The sequence below is a fragment of the Caenorhabditis elegans genome, chromosome IV (assembly GCF_000002985.6).
Source record: "Caenorhabditis elegans chromosome IV".
NCBI classification, from domain to species: Eukaryota; Metazoa; Nematoda; class Chromadorea; order Rhabditida; family Rhabditidae; genus Caenorhabditis; species Caenorhabditis elegans.
The window spans coordinates 10,828,152-10,846,013 of NC_003282.8; the positions used below are offsets into that span (position 1 = coordinate 10,828,152).

Genomic DNA, 17,862 nt, shown 5'->3' on the forward strand with positions numbered 1-17,862 from the left:
GAGAGAAAAAAGTAAAAGGAAAATGGAAAATAAGGAGGTATTAGTAGATATCTAGATGTGTTTGTACACACCTTCCAAATGTTGCTTCTTGTTTTTCAGATCCCCCTCAAACATCTGAATAAAAAAGGGAAAACTGCTGTAACTGGAATCGTGTGGTGGATGATGTGAAAAGTGAAATTCGGGGAATAAGAATAACAACGAGAAATTGAATGATTCAAAATCAAAGGTACGATATTCAAATGACAGCTTAGCTTATCAGGTATCGAATTTTGTCAAGACTTTTTGTTTTAAATTGTTGGGCATGCTCGTTGGAGTGCGGCTAGCCAGAATTATCAAAATCCCGTAAAATTTAAATACAACAATTTTCGTTATTTTGGAATATGAATTGCAATTTAAATTTCATACCATAACCAAAAGTGACACACTTTTTCCGATGTGAAAATTTGTATATTTTTGAATAAATAATACGGTATACATACAACGTAACCTATATATTGGTCAAAAATTGTGTCAATAGGAAAACTGAAAAGAAGATGGAAAAATTAGAAGCAAGAGAAAGTTCACTGACTATTTTTGAAATTAAACGCAAAAAAATCACTGTCCCCTTGATTCTCATGTGTTGTGTGTGTTTCTCTGAAAAAAAGAGTGGAATGGTGGGGGGCAAGAGGCGATAAGAATTGAGAGTAATTGTAAAGTTCTTCTCTCCCATTTTTTAGTGGTCGAAAGAGGGTCTAATTGCGCAAAATGAGAAAGTGAACGGCGAACCGAAAATGGCGCAACGGCTAGCTGATAGCTGCGAATAGATGAGGGGGAACAGTTTATTGCACGTGGAGTATTGAAAAATGATACTGAAATCTAAAGTCATACTTTCAAACTATTTGAAAGCTTGTCAATAAATGTTAGATATGTTTTCTGATACACATCAGTACTCAGCGACAGTCAAGTTGCCAAAGTTTCGGCTATCAAAGATTGTCGGTTGCCGATTATTTTGAAAGACGGTAAACTTCAGCAATTGACGAATTTTTTGTTCGGCAACATCGGGGCTATATTTTTCTCAACAACTTTCCAAAATGAGCGTTTAACAAAAAAAATATTTTTGACCAATTCCAAAACTTTGGCAACTTTGTGTCGTTGTCGGCCACAGTTGTCGGTTGCAGCTACTTTTAGAGTTCTGCAACTTTCCCAATGCGCATTTTGTTTGAATTACCTCAAGTTTTTTTTTACCATTCATGCTTTACATTAGGCCTGCTCAATTAATTCGGATGTCGACTCGGTATATTCCGAAGGCTTGATTCATTTAGAAAAAGTCTTAAGTGTCAGCCAATAGCCTCACAATCCTGGTGAAAACTTTTACAGATTTCAAAACATTTCTTTCCGAAAACATGATAACTATCCGATTTTAGAAGTTGAACCACTTTATTGCACTCCATTTAAAAATTGATTGAAACAATTGAGTTGTGTGAACAATTAAACCTTTTTTGACTTTTTAAAACCATGAAACTGATATTATAAATACATGAGAAACAACTTTTTAGCCAAACAATGAGAAATACTAATAAAAAGGAGAACTCGGAGGAAACCGGTCATTTGTAACTTAAGATCTACAAGTTTTGTATTATGATGATGTTTTATGCATTTTTATTTTTATCCTTTTCCAGCATCTTTGACCTTTCCTCATCCTCTTCAATTACAATTGGGAGAACCTCGGCGGATAGTTTGTGCTGCTCTTCTGCCACGTCTAAAAACATCATGAAATATTTTTAAAAAATACTAGTTTATTATTGTGGGCTAATAGTTGAATAAAACTATGTACATAGAAAGCAACTTACTCATTGATCCAAGTTTTCCAGTTGATGACTTTCGTTTTGGTGCTGTCATTTCCAGAGTTGAGAGGTTTATCTAAAATTTAATAACTACCGGTTTGTTAAATAAAACTAAATTGTTAGCTTATCCATAATATCTCGAAGAATAACCAAAATATATCATATTTCTCAACAACTAAACTGATTTCATAATGAATCATCAAGTAATCATAACTTTTCCTCACCTCGCTCGGAGCCTGGGATTCAAAATAATGAAGAGAAGCCTGTGAAACAGAGTTTTGGAACATGTTACTGCGATGTCTGAAATTTATATGTTTCCTTCCCAATCTCAAAACCCTCAATTTCTTACTGTTTCTTTGCAATTCTTCCTCTCAATTGATCAAACATCATGCTTCTTTTGCGAGATGCTAGACTGGCGCGGCTACCAAATGGTCGTTGGATCGAGATGACCGAGAATGTTTTTCGTGGAATCAAATTGTTGGTCGACTCGAAATCAAATAGATCGACGTCATCCATATGTGGCATCATCATCACTTCTTCCTCGTCAACTTTTACACTGTAACATTGAATTCTTTGTTTTTTCAAACGCTCTGCAACATTCTCAATTTCCCCTCTCTTCATTACTTACTCATAATTAGCAGCGGATCCAATTTGTGGATTTTTCGGAATCATTGCAGTTTCTACAGAATAGAGAGGCTCCACATCAGCACACCAAAATGCGTCTTTCTCCACTGATGGGGTTCGATTATAATTATCGTCAACGATACAAAGACCAATCTTTAAAAATTTGAGTTTTATTTTTTAAAATTTTTCAGTCAATGTTCCTCTCAAAATTAAAGGTTTTTTCATTATTATTATTGATTTTGCGGCTTCAATTTATTCAAAATCGTACCATCAAATTTCTATCCAGCAAGTAATTGCACTCAAAATCGTCGTCATCTTCTCCTAATGGATTTATCATACTCTCAGCCACTTTCATCCACCCGACTACAAAAATGAATTGAAGAATTGACATCACAAATGGAACTGTTGGATAAAGCTGAAAGATATTATTTTATAGATCAAACTGTTTGAGTAGTTGATTTACAATGCTCGGCTGCTCGGGTTCCTTTCCATCAAGAAGTACAGACTGGCGAGCAATTAGTGCCATGAAAAAGTAGGATCGCACAGCAAGGAAAACGACCTTAATATTTCTATGCTACTATTTTATTCAGAAAACTCCAAGTTCACCTGAGGATAAGCCAATGGAATTGGAACCCAATCATAATTACTCAAAAGTGCCAACATTTTGCGAAATTCAATGATATGCTTCCCAATCTCATTCATCAATAAATCAGCTGCAATTTTTCCCTCTGCCCTGGCGTCAACTAGCAATCCAGTACTCCACTGAATTGGAACAAAATACTTTTGGAGCTTTCCACATTGCACATTGTCCAACGCCTCTTTCTCGTGTTCGAGCATGAAACCTAACATAGTATTCGGTTGCAGAAGAGCCGAGACATTGAGAAAAACTACCTGCTGAGACAATAGATTCCATGGTTGGAAATCGTTTTCGAACTTGAATTGAGCAATCTCGAAACACGAGAACTTGGGCGAGAACCATGTATCGAATAACATTACGACGAATCATTCTTGTCCGATCATCGGTTCCTCTGATATAGTTGGCCACAGTAATAGCAGTACTAAAATTTTTTAAATTTTTTAAAACTCTATCCATGATCATTAGAACCAACTTTTCAACCCATCCAAGATTTGCGAAAATATCATTCCAACGCCGAACAATGATGGTTACAAAGAAACCAAGCATAAATGTCAGTGGAATAAAATCCATATTTTGGTCGAAAAGTGCAGCGAAATTGTCCCATATTCTAAATTTGTAGGTGAGTTGATGATTTTAGTTGTAATTCCTACTTTCTTGTTTTTTCGCCAATTATCAAATTACTCCGATAGACTGAAGAAACTGTAATAAATGCGATGATGAACATGAACAGTTCCTGAAAGATAACATTATAATTGAACATCAGTCAAATAAATAGATTCATATAATAGAAATAAATAGAAATAGAAATAAATAAATAGATAGAATAAATAGAAATAAATTCATTTACAACTTTCTTTAACCTTATCAATATTCTTTCTATTATCGTTAATTTTGAAATTAAACAAACTTTGAGAAGATACTTCCAAATTGAGCCTTTCCATCGCAATTGAAGACGGAGAAATGAGAAAATTGAAGCGGAAGAAACATCCAAGTTGTAGTTGACTGTCATGACTCTAGGATAGATTAAATAAATAGTTTATTGTAAGAAAGTTTCTGACAGTTAGTTCTAAAAATCATTATAGAAAAGATTAAAAGAAATAATTTGATTTACGACACAGTTGGAGCAAGAGCAGGCATAAACATTTTAGAGAGTAGTGAGAAATAGAGTGATCATGGTTTTGAAACGATAGTTTATAAGTAATCTAACAATTCTAATCTATAAAAAACGTTTACAGAAGCTAGAAATTTTAAATGATCGAGGCGTGACAAAGGCATCTCTCAACCGCCTCTACATGATCTACACTTTATTAATATATTTTCACTAAATATTTTTTTGTAATTTTTCTCATTTTTATTCCAATTTTTACTATTTAAATGGGAGGCGATTTACGGGTGGCGGAGATGCTCAATGCTGTTTTCAGTTTTTAAATCTTGAATATAAAACAAAAATAGGTGATTTTTGAACAGTCATATTCCAAAAAAATCTGTTGGACATAAGAAACATGAAAATGTGTGTGACAAGATGGGAAAATGTGCAAAAATGACAAGAGCGTCAGTGTTCGAATGGATCGGAAAAAGGGACAGAAATGAAACGAAATGGCATGTTGTTTCTGTACGAATGGGACAGAATGGACGCGATGAGGACAGAAAGAGGTGTGCGAAGAGAGGGGACATAACACTGTTTTGTGGCTCTGCGTCTCGTTTAAAAGCATTCCAATAATTGAACCACTGGACAGTGACAAGAAGCTTCTTCCTTCGTTTTTTTTTTGCAGGAAGTAGACATAAATAGATCAAAGAATCAATAATGCATTTGAGAGAACTATGACATAACTATATATAATTATTTTCAAAAAAAAAACTTATGAACAAAATATTTTCTTGGTTCGTTAATTTCTCCAAAAATTATATCCGAAGTCGGTAATCTTCATTTTCGATAATTTTATGTGATTTGGCATTAAAATAACCTTAACTCGAATTTTTGCATTTTTGCCCTACTAAAATTATTGAAACAGTAAATATAAAATTGACAGAAAATGTTATATTTTTGGTACAAACTAACTGCTATTCATAATTTTTTGAAAAGTTTTACAATGCTATTTATTGTTACGCATTTTAGAACATAAGGCTAATTTAAATAATTTCCTCATTGACACGCCGCCATGGCTTTACTTCAAATTTCAGAAGCACAGAAAAAAAGTTAAACCAGGCTGGAAAGAAATTTATAAACCAATTTAGGTTATCTATTCCAAAATTGTGATCAAAACTTTATAAGTGTTCTGACAGCAATATGAGCCACATGAACATCTATGGTGCATCGTGCAGGAATTCTAGAGAAGATTTTACGGTATTATTTATCTTTACAGTTTTAGAGATATTCTTCAATTTTTATATCAAACTCATCATTAAACTAGATACTTTAAAATAAATTTAAATAAACTATAGTATAATAGTTCAAAAGTTTACTCTAGACTGAGAGTTTTGCCGACCATCATCAATGAAGTAATAGACTTTAGTCCTAGACTATCAAAACTGTTACTTGAAATAAAGTTTAAAGAAATGACGAATAAAAACCGCCGGTTGATCAATTTCAAATGAAACTATTCCCAACTCAATAAAACTATGAGCCTATTTGTCAGTAACAATCAGAGATCACAGAAAGGCGAGAAGAGTGCGCAATTGTCTGATGGGAAGAGAGTGGAGCCGTCGTCAACAGATTAGTGGCAACAAATCACAATGCAAACATCTCCTTCTCGCGAAATGTGGAAGAAACAAACAATTCGAACACTTTCTTTAATTATTAACCTTCACAGTTAGTTGAGTTCTGTAGAGCGCATTTATAATTATTTGAGATTCAAAATAATACCAATATAAGGGTCGATCAACAGTATGAATACTCCGGGGTTTGATTGAGAATTTTATGATTCACAATTTTAATGTGTATCCAAAACATAACGAGGTTTTGGATCTTTCATGGAACTGTAAGGTTGGAATAAAATTGAATTCAGAAAAATTCTCATCCTCAAACGTCCTGCACATCAATAAAATTGTGTGTTTCCAGTTGTTTTATCTACCATAATATTTTAAAGATCTGTATATATAATATTTTTGGACAAAGGAAACATTTTACATGGTGATGGAATTGGCATCCAATGGAGCATTAGACAGCTTCCTCAAGAAGAACGAACAGAACCTGGATAAGAAGAATGAAATGATCTTGCAAGCAGCGTGGGGGCTAGAGTACTTGCACGGGGTACCTGTGATCCATAGTGATATCGCCGCAAGGAAATACTTGTATGGAGACGGACGAGTCAAGATCTCCGACTTTGGTTTGACTCGGAAAGGAGACTCCTACCAGGTAAGGGAATTTAGATTTTTCACCCTTTTATATCACAAACTTACAGGCTGATCTCAAGAAAAAGGCACCAATTCGCTGGCTGGCTCTGGAAGTGCTCCATGGAGGACCCTACATTTCAAAGAACGACATCTGGGTTTATGCAGTCATGTCATGGAAATCTACAACAATTGAATCGAGCCTTATCCAGGGATGATGGTCGCCCAAGTCGCCGCAAAAGTTGTCGAGGGATACCGCATGGATCTTCCGCAAGATCTCAACCCAGATATCAAAACTCTGATTGTAAGTTCCTACTGTAATATCTCATAATAATTTATCCGTTTTCAGGGAAAGTGCTGGGGAGAGAACGTTTTGGAGCGCCCATCAATGGCGGAGATTGCTTCGGAATTCCAGCGTTGCACTACCATCCCAAGACCTGATTTTGCTGCAATTGAGTCTCAGATCAAAAGAGAAATGCCGAGCATGAACAACATGACCAGCAAATCGTACAAGAACAAGCCAAAGAATGGGAAAGGAGCACCACGTCTTCCAAAAGGAATGTGAAGAATTGCACTATTGAGATTGTCGTATTACGGGACCATGAGATCATGAGAATGCCTATTTACTGGCGCGAAAATATTGGCAGGCCGCGGCAGCGAGAGAGCGTGTGGCGAAGAGAGACGCAGGTCCCTTCGCTACAAGATATTTGCCGCCAGAAAAGTAGGCATTCTCATGAACTCAGGGTCCCGTAATATGAATAAACTCGTTTATTAAAAATGTTTTTGTAAATACATAGTTTTTATAAAATGCAATTTTTCCGAACGTTGTTCTCACATTAAACGGAACAACTTGACGACACTAGTAGCTTTACCGCCTCTCGCTAGGAAAATGCTCCAAGGACGAACAGTTTTTCGTACAATTAACGAAGCTACAAATAGAGAGTATACGGTATTTTTCTACTTTTTTGATTTTAAACTACAGTACTCTTAAAGACTCATATCTTTTTGCATTCAACAAAAAATGACGTTTCCAGACCTGACGACTCCTACAGTACCCACTGAAGGTAAATAAAACTTTCAAATATTTTAGTGATAAATAATTATTGAAGTTCTGTATTCTGACTAAAGACATACAGAAAAGCCATGAGACGGTGAGCCAGAAAAGGTTTCAAACCCAATCCTGAAAAAGAAATTTAGTAATTGTCCCCTTTGTAGACAAACGTCTGTTATTGCCAGCTGGGCGTTCAAAACTAACCAGAAAAAGAAAAAGATATGGTTTATTTTATAAATTTCGGGATGGGAATGAATTAGAAGACTGTGGAAAGAAATGTTTCTTGGAATCAACAAAACATTAGTGAACTGGGAATTCGAACATGACATGGCTAAACAACACGGGTATACTATTGTTTCACAACAATTGATGAGGGGCGTATTTTGACTTTTGGCGATAAATTCTAGAAATGACTAACAAAAGGGAATCCTTCCAAGAATATGACAAACATATAATTAATATAAAGCTGGGGAAACATTGTCGAGCTTGAAGTGATATTTAGATTGTGACCGGATCACCCGTGATTTTTTCAAGAAACTGAGCAAGTAGTCGAATCGACATCACTTTTACTTCGCATTCTAGCATGCATTGAACTATAGCAGACTCTGGTTTGTGATCTGAAAAAGTTAATATTAGAGGCAAAAATCGTTCAAAAAATGGCCTACTTTGGGTCAAGAAAATAGCGTGTTTTGCGCCAACATGCTTAGTGACTCCTGCAATGCAATTCGCCAGACCCTGCAAATTGTTTTTCCTTGTAGTACAGTTCCACTGTTAACTTATATCTTACCGAGCCTGTGGCGCCTCTGTCACAAAAATGAAGTGGTAGTACCTCGACCAATGGTGGATGACATCTGATAAAATCATTAAAAGTTTGGAAGTACTTGTGCATGCTCTTGTTCTTAATGTTCTTCATATTCTCAAAAGCCATATTGTGAAGATAAATAGTTGATTGGACACGTGGCCAGTTGGGCTTCATTAATTTCTTCAGGTTGTGCATTTCAGTGAACAATGAATTCAGTTCATTCATTTTCATATTGTCCGTACCCAACTCTGGATCGATTAAGATGCATAAGCTCTCCACATCATGATCGATTAGTGGCCTCACTGAAAATGAGTTAATAATTAATCAGCGGTGAAAATTCAGTGGTTTCTCTTTTAGTATTGCATGCAATACTATTTTTCAATCAAGCATTCTGGGTGAGCCAAATGTATGAACTTTATAGAGGATTCAATATTAATTGTTAAAATATGGTATTAGTTCTAATTATATGTTCTCTTTTTATTAATGAGCAGAAAAATCTATGACTTACAGGTGGTCATCCACCCATTTCCTGCTGGCATTGATTGATTAAAGAAGTTATTTCCATTCCGACCGTGTCCCATGTTATAATTATGACCTCCGCGATTATTGAAGTTTCCTCTTCCACGTCCACGTGGATTGAATCCAAATTGGAATGGAGGCCTTTGATGGTTGAAATTCGGATTGTATTGCTGATTTGGACGGAATGACTGAAATTTCTTAGATAATTAATAAAAATGATTAAGAAAAACATGATTATTTAAAAAATATTCCTACTAGAAATCAGTTTTAAAACAGATTGGCCATGTCCTTTGATTTTTTGAAAAATAATTGTTCACCTGAGAGGGACCTGAATAATTATTTCCAGGACGATTTAGATTTGAAATTCCAGGAGGAGCTACTGGCGGTTGTATTTTTTTCTGAGACGGATGAGGTGGAGGTGAAAGTATAATCACTGAAGATGATGAGGTTGATGGTAAGTTTTTCCGCTCCCGGCTCTCGTCATCACTAGCCCACTCTCCATCTTCTTTATCAATCGAAGGAGATGCCGTTGGCTTCTTTTTCATCAAATTGTCCCAAGACTGTTTCACTTGTTCATCAGAAATGACTGATCCAACTGAGTCATGATCTTTCGGCTTTTTCGGCGACTTTTTTGGTGCAATCGTATTTTCCATACTTGAATTCGGACGTTCTCCATGATAGGTCTCATAACCAGCTTTCTGGAAAATACATTTTAACTAAAAACTATAGGCGACTACCAACCGATTCAGTGGGAACAATCACACATTTTTGTTTTTGATTCTGATTTTGGGTGAGGAAAGTCTTCGGTATGTACTCTTCCACATCTGCCATTCGAGTGATTTCCGGACTTGGTGAGCGAATTTGTTCTGGTTCTTCTACACGAGAATTAACGGGAGCTGGATCAGATTCTCTTCGTCCTATAGAAATTCCTTCTGGACCAAATGTGGCAAGAGATAACGCAGGAAACAATCCAGCAACAGACGACATTTCAAAAGGATTCGAGTTAGGTTCCGACATCTGCATATCATGATAACTATAACTTTTAACTTTATCCTCGATTTCTTTTCCATGTGCACGTAGTTTTCCATGAAACTGAGCAGTTAACCGTTTCTTCATTTCTTCGTCAGGCGATATTTTTGGAAGAGGAATATTATCAAAACGATCATCAATATCTTTCGGACGGTCATCGCGATCTTTCGGTGCACTGGTTCTGAAAAAACGTCTATAATAAATTCGTTTCAGACGCATAATCTTGACATTTTTTACCATCCCAGTGTCGACACAACAAATCTATGTTAAATTGTTAAATGCAAAAAGTTGTGCGCATTTAAAAACTACTGTAATTTCAAATTTTCGTTGCAACGAAATTTTCAGTTTTTTCGTTAATTTATTTAGTTTGAATTACAATAGTTTTTGAAAGACGCTCACATATTTGAACCAGAATATTGTCGTGTCGAGACCGGATACTGTATTTTCCGCCGTTAAAATTGCAAAATTTCGCGTATGGCTAATAATATTTAGTTATCCAATTACCTATAGTCAACGTCTTGGGAACATCCTGCTTTTGTAGATTCATCGATAACCTTTTCAACATTATCATCATCGTCTTCTATTAGTACATTCGTATTTGCCGTTGATTTTGGTTTGCTCAGCGAAAACTTGATTTGAGAACTTTGTGGAGCTGAATCGGTATTCAATTCTGGCAAGGAAGTGGTGGTTACAATTGGATTCATTTTTTCTTTTTTCTGCAGCAACTCCATCAGTGAGACCGAGTTTTTTAGAGATTCCAAACTAGATTGCAATCTGAAATGAAAATACATTATTTTATGATTAACAAAAAAAATTATAACTCACAATGTTGGCTGAGATGGAGTGAAAACCATTCTCAAAATATCATTTTCTTCTTCCTGTGGTGCAGGTTTTACTTCCTTGCTCGGCTCTATTTCAATTATAGAGTCATCTTCATCATTGGTTTCAATATCCATTTCAGCTTCCCCTATTTCTTCTAAAGAAAGTAAAGTAGTCGAGGTTGCTTCTGCAGAAACTGGACCAGCAATGACAGTCGTGGTTGAAATGGTAGTAGGTGGTGGAGCCGGTAACGGAGGTGGAGGTATACTGAAGTTGGGCTTTAATGGAACCTTCGGCTCGATTGATTGAAGATCGTTTGGAGGTCGAATGATTGGTACGGGAACGCGCGGAGGAAGTTGATTTAAAGAAACACCGGGGGGAGGTGGAGGATAAATTGAAGGAAGGATAAAGCTTGAAGGCGGACCATTGAAACGAGGCACTGGTTGTGGTGAAGAAAATGGTCCAGCAGAAGGAAGTGCCGAACGAGGAGAATGCAATACTGGTGGAGGACGGTTGAACTGAGTCGGAGAACCAGGAATATTCGTCGAAATACTCGCAGAATGAGGAATTCTCTTAAGAAACATTATCAGAATACATTTTTTATTTAGTTATGTGCCTCAATTTTCTAATTGTTTTCAATGAATATAACTATATTAAAAACACTACGCTAAATTATAATAAGCGAAAGCTATTACGAATGCGTCTGAAGATGCAAATTTTTGTCATATCTTATGGGTTCTCGTCACGCTGTCAACGAGTTGCAATTACTCGATACCTGCGTGGCGAGACCCGTGCGCGTTAGAACTGGCGAAAATTCTCATTTTAAGACGTCTACGTAAGAATAAAACTTCAAGATTTTTGAAGGATTATTATTTGTAAACACTTTCAGGAGCGAAGTAGCTGTTTTCCGGTTAGATTTTATTTTCGATTGCAGCTCGTTTGAAATTTTGAAATTGCTAAAAATATCGGTTTTTAAATTTAGATGTATGTTGTTAAAAATTAATATTTATGAAACGTATTGGTTTAGTGTAAGATGAGTTAGCTATAAACCTAAATGTTTTAATTAAAAAGTTATTTTCCAGAAGAAACCATGGTTTTTTTTATATTATGACAGGGGCAAACAACTCAAAAAATTTATTAATGACACAAATTGTAACTCGTAAGTAGTTTTGTAAAATCAGACTACGCTAATCGCATTTTGTTCTTAGAAGCATCGGTGTATCGATTTTGATGCTCACCTTGGGATCATAAAGCTGTGGTGACTGTGAGGATTCCCTTTCAACACTTTCTCTTTGGGCATTAGTTCGAGAAATTGCTTGTTTAAATACATCGTCAGTTCCTTGGTTTTCTATATCAGTCTTTCCCAATTGAAGTTGTACAACTTCATCTTGTCCTTGCTGTCTTTTTTCAATCTCCTCCTGTTTCCTCATCTCATCGAATGACAAAATTGAATGATCGTGGTGTGGGACAGTATCATTAGTGAATTCCTTGACGAAACATAGCTGCTTCCTCTCATTTCCAGTACTATCTTCGTCGTTCCATCTAACTTTAAGATTTCTTGGTTTGCAGCCAACTGTTCGTAGAATTCCCTTAGGAACCACTTTATCTCCTCTCGGTGTTCTGAAAACAGGTGCAACATAATCCGGAGAGTATCCAGTGTATTGTTCATCTTCTTCTTTATCATCTTCCGAATCTTCGTCCAGATTTTCAATGAAGTTAACTGGTGCATATCCTAACGTTGCTCTGGAAATATTCTACTTATTATCTGAACATTTTCAAAAATATCTTGGAATTAATTGAGACTATAACTCAAGTTCTTCACATTTTTATTTAAATTTTAGAATTTCAGGTTTCCCAGCACTCACGTTTTTTCAAACTCATTAGCCAATGTCCATTGAGGAGAAAACATGAATGATTCTTGACAACAAAAATACAAGCTTTGAACATTCTCATTTGATGGCATCCGGTAAACAATAACATGAAGAGAGCTTTCTTGATATGGAAGTCCGAATTCTGTAGCAATATTGCCTGATGGTATATAAAAAGTCGTCCACGGATATTGGGCATTTACCAGAATCTTAAGTTTATCCAATACTAATAATTATCAATTATTAATATTGATGATACTTACACATTTTTCATCTCGAAGCACGTTCACAAATTCTTTATGTTGTCTTGGGAACTGAAGAACATAATGTGTAGCCATTCCATATTCGTAAATGAAAACAGCCTCCGACGTGAGAAGTTTACCGAAATATTCAGGAGATCTTAATGCAAGAAGCTCTGGGAATGTATTGAGATCATTGATGCTGTAGATAGTTGGGGTTGCTTTCGTGCAATTTCTGAACATTAATTCACTTTCGTTAAAGCTTTCTTAGATTACACTTACAAAATTGATGGCACCGTTTTTGATATGTACGGTTTGAACAAAGTCCCTTCGATCTCTGAATTAAGAACCAGAGTATGCTTGCATTCCTCCGTTTTTCGGAAGTTGAGAAAGGTTCGGTTGCTGAAATTTTAAAACTATAATTGGAAAATTATGACCACAATTTTAGTTATTCAAAATACCTGCTGAATCCAGTTACTTACATTTTATTAAAAGCCTTCTGGCTGTTTGGAAGGGCGTTCTCTTGTAACTCGTAAGTGATAATCGCATGTGGCAAGATCATGGCCGGAATCTTATAGACATCAGTCATGTTCGGCAAATACTCGTAGTAATAGACACCCGCTAGAGAATGCTCCTGAAATTCGAATTTTATTAAAGCAAATCATAAAATCAATTCAGGTGTAACGCTAATAGGGCTACAATGATTGAAATTAACTGTTATTTATTCGATTTATGGACTATAAATTATGAATAAATACTATAAAACAGATTTTTAACCATCTCTAACCGGGATTAATTAGAATAGACCTCAAACAATTTTTAAAAAAATCAGATTGTACTTAATTGCCAAAACTTACAAGTATGAAACGGTGAAATTTAGCAGAGTTGGTTTCCGTTTTCATCATTACATGGCAATTATGTTTTTTTGATTTTGACGGAGCTACTTGTCCCGAGGACAATGGAACCTCGTGTCGCTTTCCAGCATTTGTGACTCGGAATACCATAACTTTGATAGGAACATTTCGGTATAGAAAACGTCCAGCAAACGCAGTAGCAGGAGATGGATAAAGTAAAACTCCTTGTCGTGGATCTCCAATATCACTAATTCCATCACTGTTCACACAAAGTCCGTTCTCCGTGATTTTTTGAATTTCTTCATCATCGTAAACAATACGATACATGAGCAACTCTTTCTCTACTGTGTGCTTTTTCATGTATGTTTGAAACTGAAAACATAAAACATGAAAATAAAAGGCGAAACTTTAAAAAATTGCAACTAACATTGTGCCTTAGCCTGTGATTTTCAATCATCTTTACATTTGAAGCCACCATATGCTTCCATCCTTCTTCCGATGCCATGTTCTTGTCCATCGATTTCTTCGCACTTTCAGCAAGCTCATTTCTCTGCTCCGTCGTAGCTTCGACAATTTCAATTTTACCTGAATAAAAACTGAATTAAAAGAAAACGTAAAATGAAAGCTAATTGCATCAAATTCTTGGCAAAGCTTTTCGAAAAAATTCGCGCTACCGTAACCATACAAGCCTGCACATCAAACTTTATTCAAAATTGGCAACAGAATATCTACTTAAAGAAAAGCTTTTAAACGCAGAATTTTTAGTCGATCCAGCAAAGGTGACCAGAAAGACATTGGGCACAAAAAATAAAGATATAAAATCAAATTTGAATTTAAAACAATAAAAAACGGCTTGAAATCTGGAATTAGTCTGGAATTAGTGATTGAACTCTAACCTGAGATCTCCGGAGAAGGCAACTCTTCAATCGTCACCGGTGGCGGATCCAACTTGCGTTTTTTAGGAATTACAAAATTGCTTGGTGGTTTTTTCTTCTCCATTTCTGAATTTCTGAAACTAGTGGTTATTTTTAAAAAAAAACTTCAATGAATAAAACGAAATTTTTAAAAAATAGATTATCAAAATTATCGATTTGACCGTTTCGATGAGCTTGTCAGTTACAAGTATTTGCAACGGTTTTGGAACTTCTAGACTGAAAGATGAACTATTAATTTAAACAATTTCATAATCAGCGCCCTGGAAGTTGATTTAGCAAGAACATAATGTTGCAGATGCACACGTGCCAGAGCCAGAGAAAGTATTTCAAAATTTAAAAGCGAAACTTTAGCATGGTGCATTGAATAATCAATGGAAACAAAAATAATTTCCGATAATTTTCAAAGAAACCGCAAAGTTTAGGTCTGGCTCGGCACGAGTGCTCGTTTTTTTTTTCTTTGGCCTCGAGCGCGCATGCGGCCTTCGGTCCGCAATTTGTCGTGATATTCGATGCAATTGAACTTTTTTGCGGACCGTAGCATACCACCACGTTGTTGGAACATTTTGGTTTTAAAACCAAATAAATTACATCAAGTTTATTTGGAATATTTGGAATCAGGAAAAACTGTTATAACATGTTATATATATACATATATATATATATATATATATATATATATATATATATATATATATATATTTGTATATTTTTGAGAATGATTCAAACCAATAAAGGATTGAAAAATATAAATATGGAGAATGAAAAAAAATCTATAGATCAAAACTAGTTTTTTAAACTGGGATTTCAAATAATAAACTATATATCAATCCGCGTCGGCTTTGGCTTCGATCTCTGCTAGAAATTGTTTGATAGTGAGTTGGGGTTAGTGTGGGGATATAGTGGGGGCACTGTAGTGGTACAATAATGGTACGGTAGGAGTACTGTATGATTACGGTAGTTTCAGAAAAATTAGTTTGCAGCTCCAGAAGTCGGGGGCCGCGCCGGAGGTGCGGTCCACGGCTGGTATAATATAATAAAATTTAGATTTGTAGGAATAATTTTACTATAATATTTTGTTATTTTTCTACAATGAGCGTATTTTATATTCAAACCAGGGGTGTGCGGCAAATGGAAAAAATTGCCGAGCTCGGCAAATCGGCAATTGCTGGTTTTTTTAAATTTGCCGAATTCGGCAAATCGGCAAATTTGCCGAGCTCGGCAAGTCGGCAATTTTCGGCAAATCGGCAAATTTGCCGCACACCCCTGATTCAAACCAAGCGTTTTCGGCAATATTCAAATAATTGAAATAAGTGATACCCAAAACTAATTAGAAGAATCTCACAAACTTCCATTTTTTGAATTGTGCCAACTGCGAAGTTATCGAAATTATTGAAATGTTGAGGCTTTCAAATTCAAAAATCTTCTTGCACCAAATTTAAACCATGACAAATCAATGACCGGAATTTCTTGCGATTATCTTGTTAATTCAATAGAAAGAATCCCAAAACGTTCTTACCGATAAGTTCGCTGCCTTCTTGCGCGAGATCGTTGGCTCAGTTCTGATTGTCGTAGTCACCTACATATAAAAAGATAAGCTGTCAAAATTATTGATGCTGACAAAATTAAAATATTAGTTTATAGAAACTAACTTTTCAAACTGTTTTGGTCAACAACAGAGACTATCTTAAGGAACCCCACTTACTAGCAGGTTGATGGTTCAAAATCATAAATCAAGTAAAGGATTCTTGCTCCCGTTCAAATTATTCGAAGTCATTTTGTATTATTGGAATAACAGAGCGAGTTATGTGCAAATAAAAAGTTCATCTATTGCACTTTGGCGCTCAACGGGAATACATTTAGCACAGCAGAGAGAGGGGAAAAGATACAAAAAGAAAAAGGAAAGAATAGAGAATATTAGAAATCCGCATCCGTTTCGTTTTCGATCTCTGTCAGAAATTGCTCAAGTTTCGCCATGGGCTTCTTTCCGAGAAACTGAAAATAGAAAAATAAATCAAGAAGTAAATACAATAATATGAAGTAACTTACCAATCTCAGTTTCCCCATTCTTGGGGCATCAGTGAGCGCGTGGTAACAGGCTCCAACTTGCATAACCAATTCCATTGCTGGTGTCGGTGGAACAATACCTTTTTGACTGAAAAAAATTATTTTTGTCGAAAAGTATCGTATAACTCACAAAGTTGCCAAGGCAACGAGCATCAGTAGGTGGTCCGGTGTCATCGCCTTGAAGAAAAACGGCTCACTTGGCTTGGCAAACTCCTCAATTTCAACTGCCGGACCCAATTGGACTCAATAATCATCCTTTCAACGCGTTTTCTGTCAGTTTCCGAACTGAATCCAGTAGTGAAATAAACGAAATTATTTCCTGAACCAGAAAATGGGATGGCTGAGTGGAAAGTGTCCGTGAGATTTACTCTGAAAATTGTAGAGCTGAGGATGGGATGGTTGATGTGTTTGAGTAAATTCTAGTATAAGAAAGTAGAATTTCAACAACTCACTTCAATCTTTTTGCTTCTTCTCATAGGAGCTTTGCATTGAAAGCCTCTGCTGTTCGTTCTTTGAAAAACGAGAGCTTTCCGATGAGCCCTTCTTCATCTCCATTCAACAAGTACATTGGAAGTGACTTAGCATGCCTCTCAGCTTTCCAGTGTAGGTATTTGGCTTCGCACGACATGCACGACATGGCTTTTGGCTTCGCACGACATGCACGTGCTACAGTATAGTATAGTTGAAGACAATTAATCCACAAGTGATATCCCAGTTGTAAATGTTAAACTCACGGTTGGAACTTCCGGCTGCTGTTCCACCAATCGAAGATGCATTGTTACCACATCGGGACTGTCCCAGCCCACAACAGCTTGTTTCAAGACTAACATTGTGGTATGTCCTCTATTTATTTTTACTTCAATGAAGTCAGCCATGGCTTATCTGAAATTCTGTGTTTTCAAAATAAAATATACACTTCAAAGTAAAGCAAACCAACCAATAAAGAGGAAGAAGAAAATTGAAATTACTTGGCTCAAAAGAAAACTAGTAAACGTACACGTGAATGACAGAATACTGTGTGCGTAAGGTGACGGATAAATAAACTCTTTTTACGCGAATTGTCTATTGATAATTTTTTAACGGAAACTATTTTACTATTGGTTTATTGTATTGTTATTGTATAAATAGGTTCGAGAGTAATGGAAGAGAACCCCACTCTAGGTGTTAGATAAAATCCCTGCCACTCGTATGTATATTTATACATTTATTCGAGAGACTGAGCACCGGTGGAAATTAGAAGTGAACGACAAATTCATCAAATAAACCGT

At 35.9% G+C, this 17,862-nt stretch overlaps 2 protein-coding genes, 2 non-coding genes and 2 pseudogenes across 7 annotated transcripts; 2 read left to right on the forward strand and 4 right to left on the reverse strand.

The window, feature by feature from the left end:
• Positions 1-9: 9 nt before the first annotated feature.
• On the forward strand, positions 10-145 carry R13.8. Its single transcript, NR_056576.1, has one exon. It is a non-coding gene; the product is annotated as an Unclassified non-coding RNA R13.8 (non-coding RNA).
• Positions 146-1,397: 1,252 nt separating this feature from the next.
• On the reverse strand, positions 1,398-4,097 carry best-15 (Bestrophin homolog 15). Its single transcript, NM_069606.9, has 12 exons — positions 3,992-4,097; positions 3,735-3,817; positions 3,557-3,691; positions 3,339-3,505; positions 3,054-3,289; positions 2,911-3,006; positions 2,716-2,862; positions 2,452-2,600; positions 2,173-2,379; positions 2,048-2,123; positions 1,830-1,899; positions 1,398-1,738 (listed from the first exon to the last, which is right to left on the reverse strand). Exons 1-12 carry the CDS (start codon positions 4,091-4,093, stop codon positions 1,629-1,631), a joined length of 1,578 nt encoding a protein of 525 aa, NP_502007.2. The 5' UTR covers positions 4,094-4,097; the 3' UTR covers positions 1,398-1,628.
• A 2,114-nt stretch (positions 4,098-6,211) lies between these two features.
• R13.5 lies at positions 6,212-6,979 on the forward strand (annotated as a pseudogene). The gene is given in 4 exon segments: positions 6,212-6,439; positions 6,486-6,614; positions 6,617-6,718; positions 6,764-6,979. Coding segments are annotated over 4 exon segments (675 nt in total).
• Positions 6,980-7,675: 696 nt separating this feature from the next.
• On the reverse strand, positions 7,676-14,604 carry T11G6.5 (the record flags this gene model as incomplete). 2 transcript variants are annotated; one of them, NM_069607.7, is made up of 16 exons in its annotated part: positions 7,676-8,082; positions 8,131-8,200; positions 8,253-8,569; positions 8,776-8,974; positions 9,104-9,484; positions 9,528-9,996; positions 10,320-10,589; positions 10,641-11,206; positions 11,873-12,377; positions 12,500-12,711; positions 12,766-12,976; positions 13,024-13,143; positions 13,224-13,375; positions 13,599-13,967; positions 14,023-14,180; positions 14,492-14,604. In NM_069607.7, the coding sequence occupies 16 exons, from the start codon at positions 14,592-14,594 to the stop codon at positions 7,964-7,966; spliced, it is 4,221 nt and encodes a 1,406-aa protein (NP_502008.2). The 2 variants fall into 2 exon arrangements, with proteins under 2 accessions (NP_502008.2, NP_001129870.1); NM_001136398.4 differs by lacking the exon at positions 14,492-14,604 and having other exon boundaries at positions 7,964-8,082; positions 14,023-14,112.
• mir-4924 lies at positions 12,712-12,765 on the reverse strand. The gene has a single exon (NR_056577.2). It is a non-coding gene; the product is annotated as a pre-microRNA mir-4924 (primary transcript).
• A 1,838-nt stretch (positions 14,605-16,442) lies between the features above and the next one.
• Positions 16,443-17,469, reverse strand: T11G6.7 (annotated as a pseudogene). Its single transcript has 5 exons — positions 17,329-17,469; positions 17,047-17,260; positions 16,725-16,963; positions 16,577-16,682; positions 16,443-16,522 (listed from the first exon to the last, which is right to left on the reverse strand). Coding segments are annotated over exons 1-5 (780 nt in total).
• Positions 17,470-17,862: the final 393 nt, after the last annotated feature.

Bases quoted from the DNA above. Each gene is read 5' to 3' on its own strand.
- best-15 (NM_069606.9), bottom strand. From the start codon at position 4,093: ATGACAGTCAACTACAACTTGGATGTTTCTTCCGCTTCAATTTTCTCA. The intron at 3,818-3,991 runs GTTTGTTTAATT...GTTATCTTTCAG, and splicing joins TTTGGAAGTATCTTCTCAAA to GAACTGTTCATGTTCATCAT. The intron at 2,380-2,451 runs GTAAGTAATGAA...TCAATGTTACAG, and splicing joins GGATCCGCTGCTAATTATGA to TGTAAAAGTTGACGAGGAAG.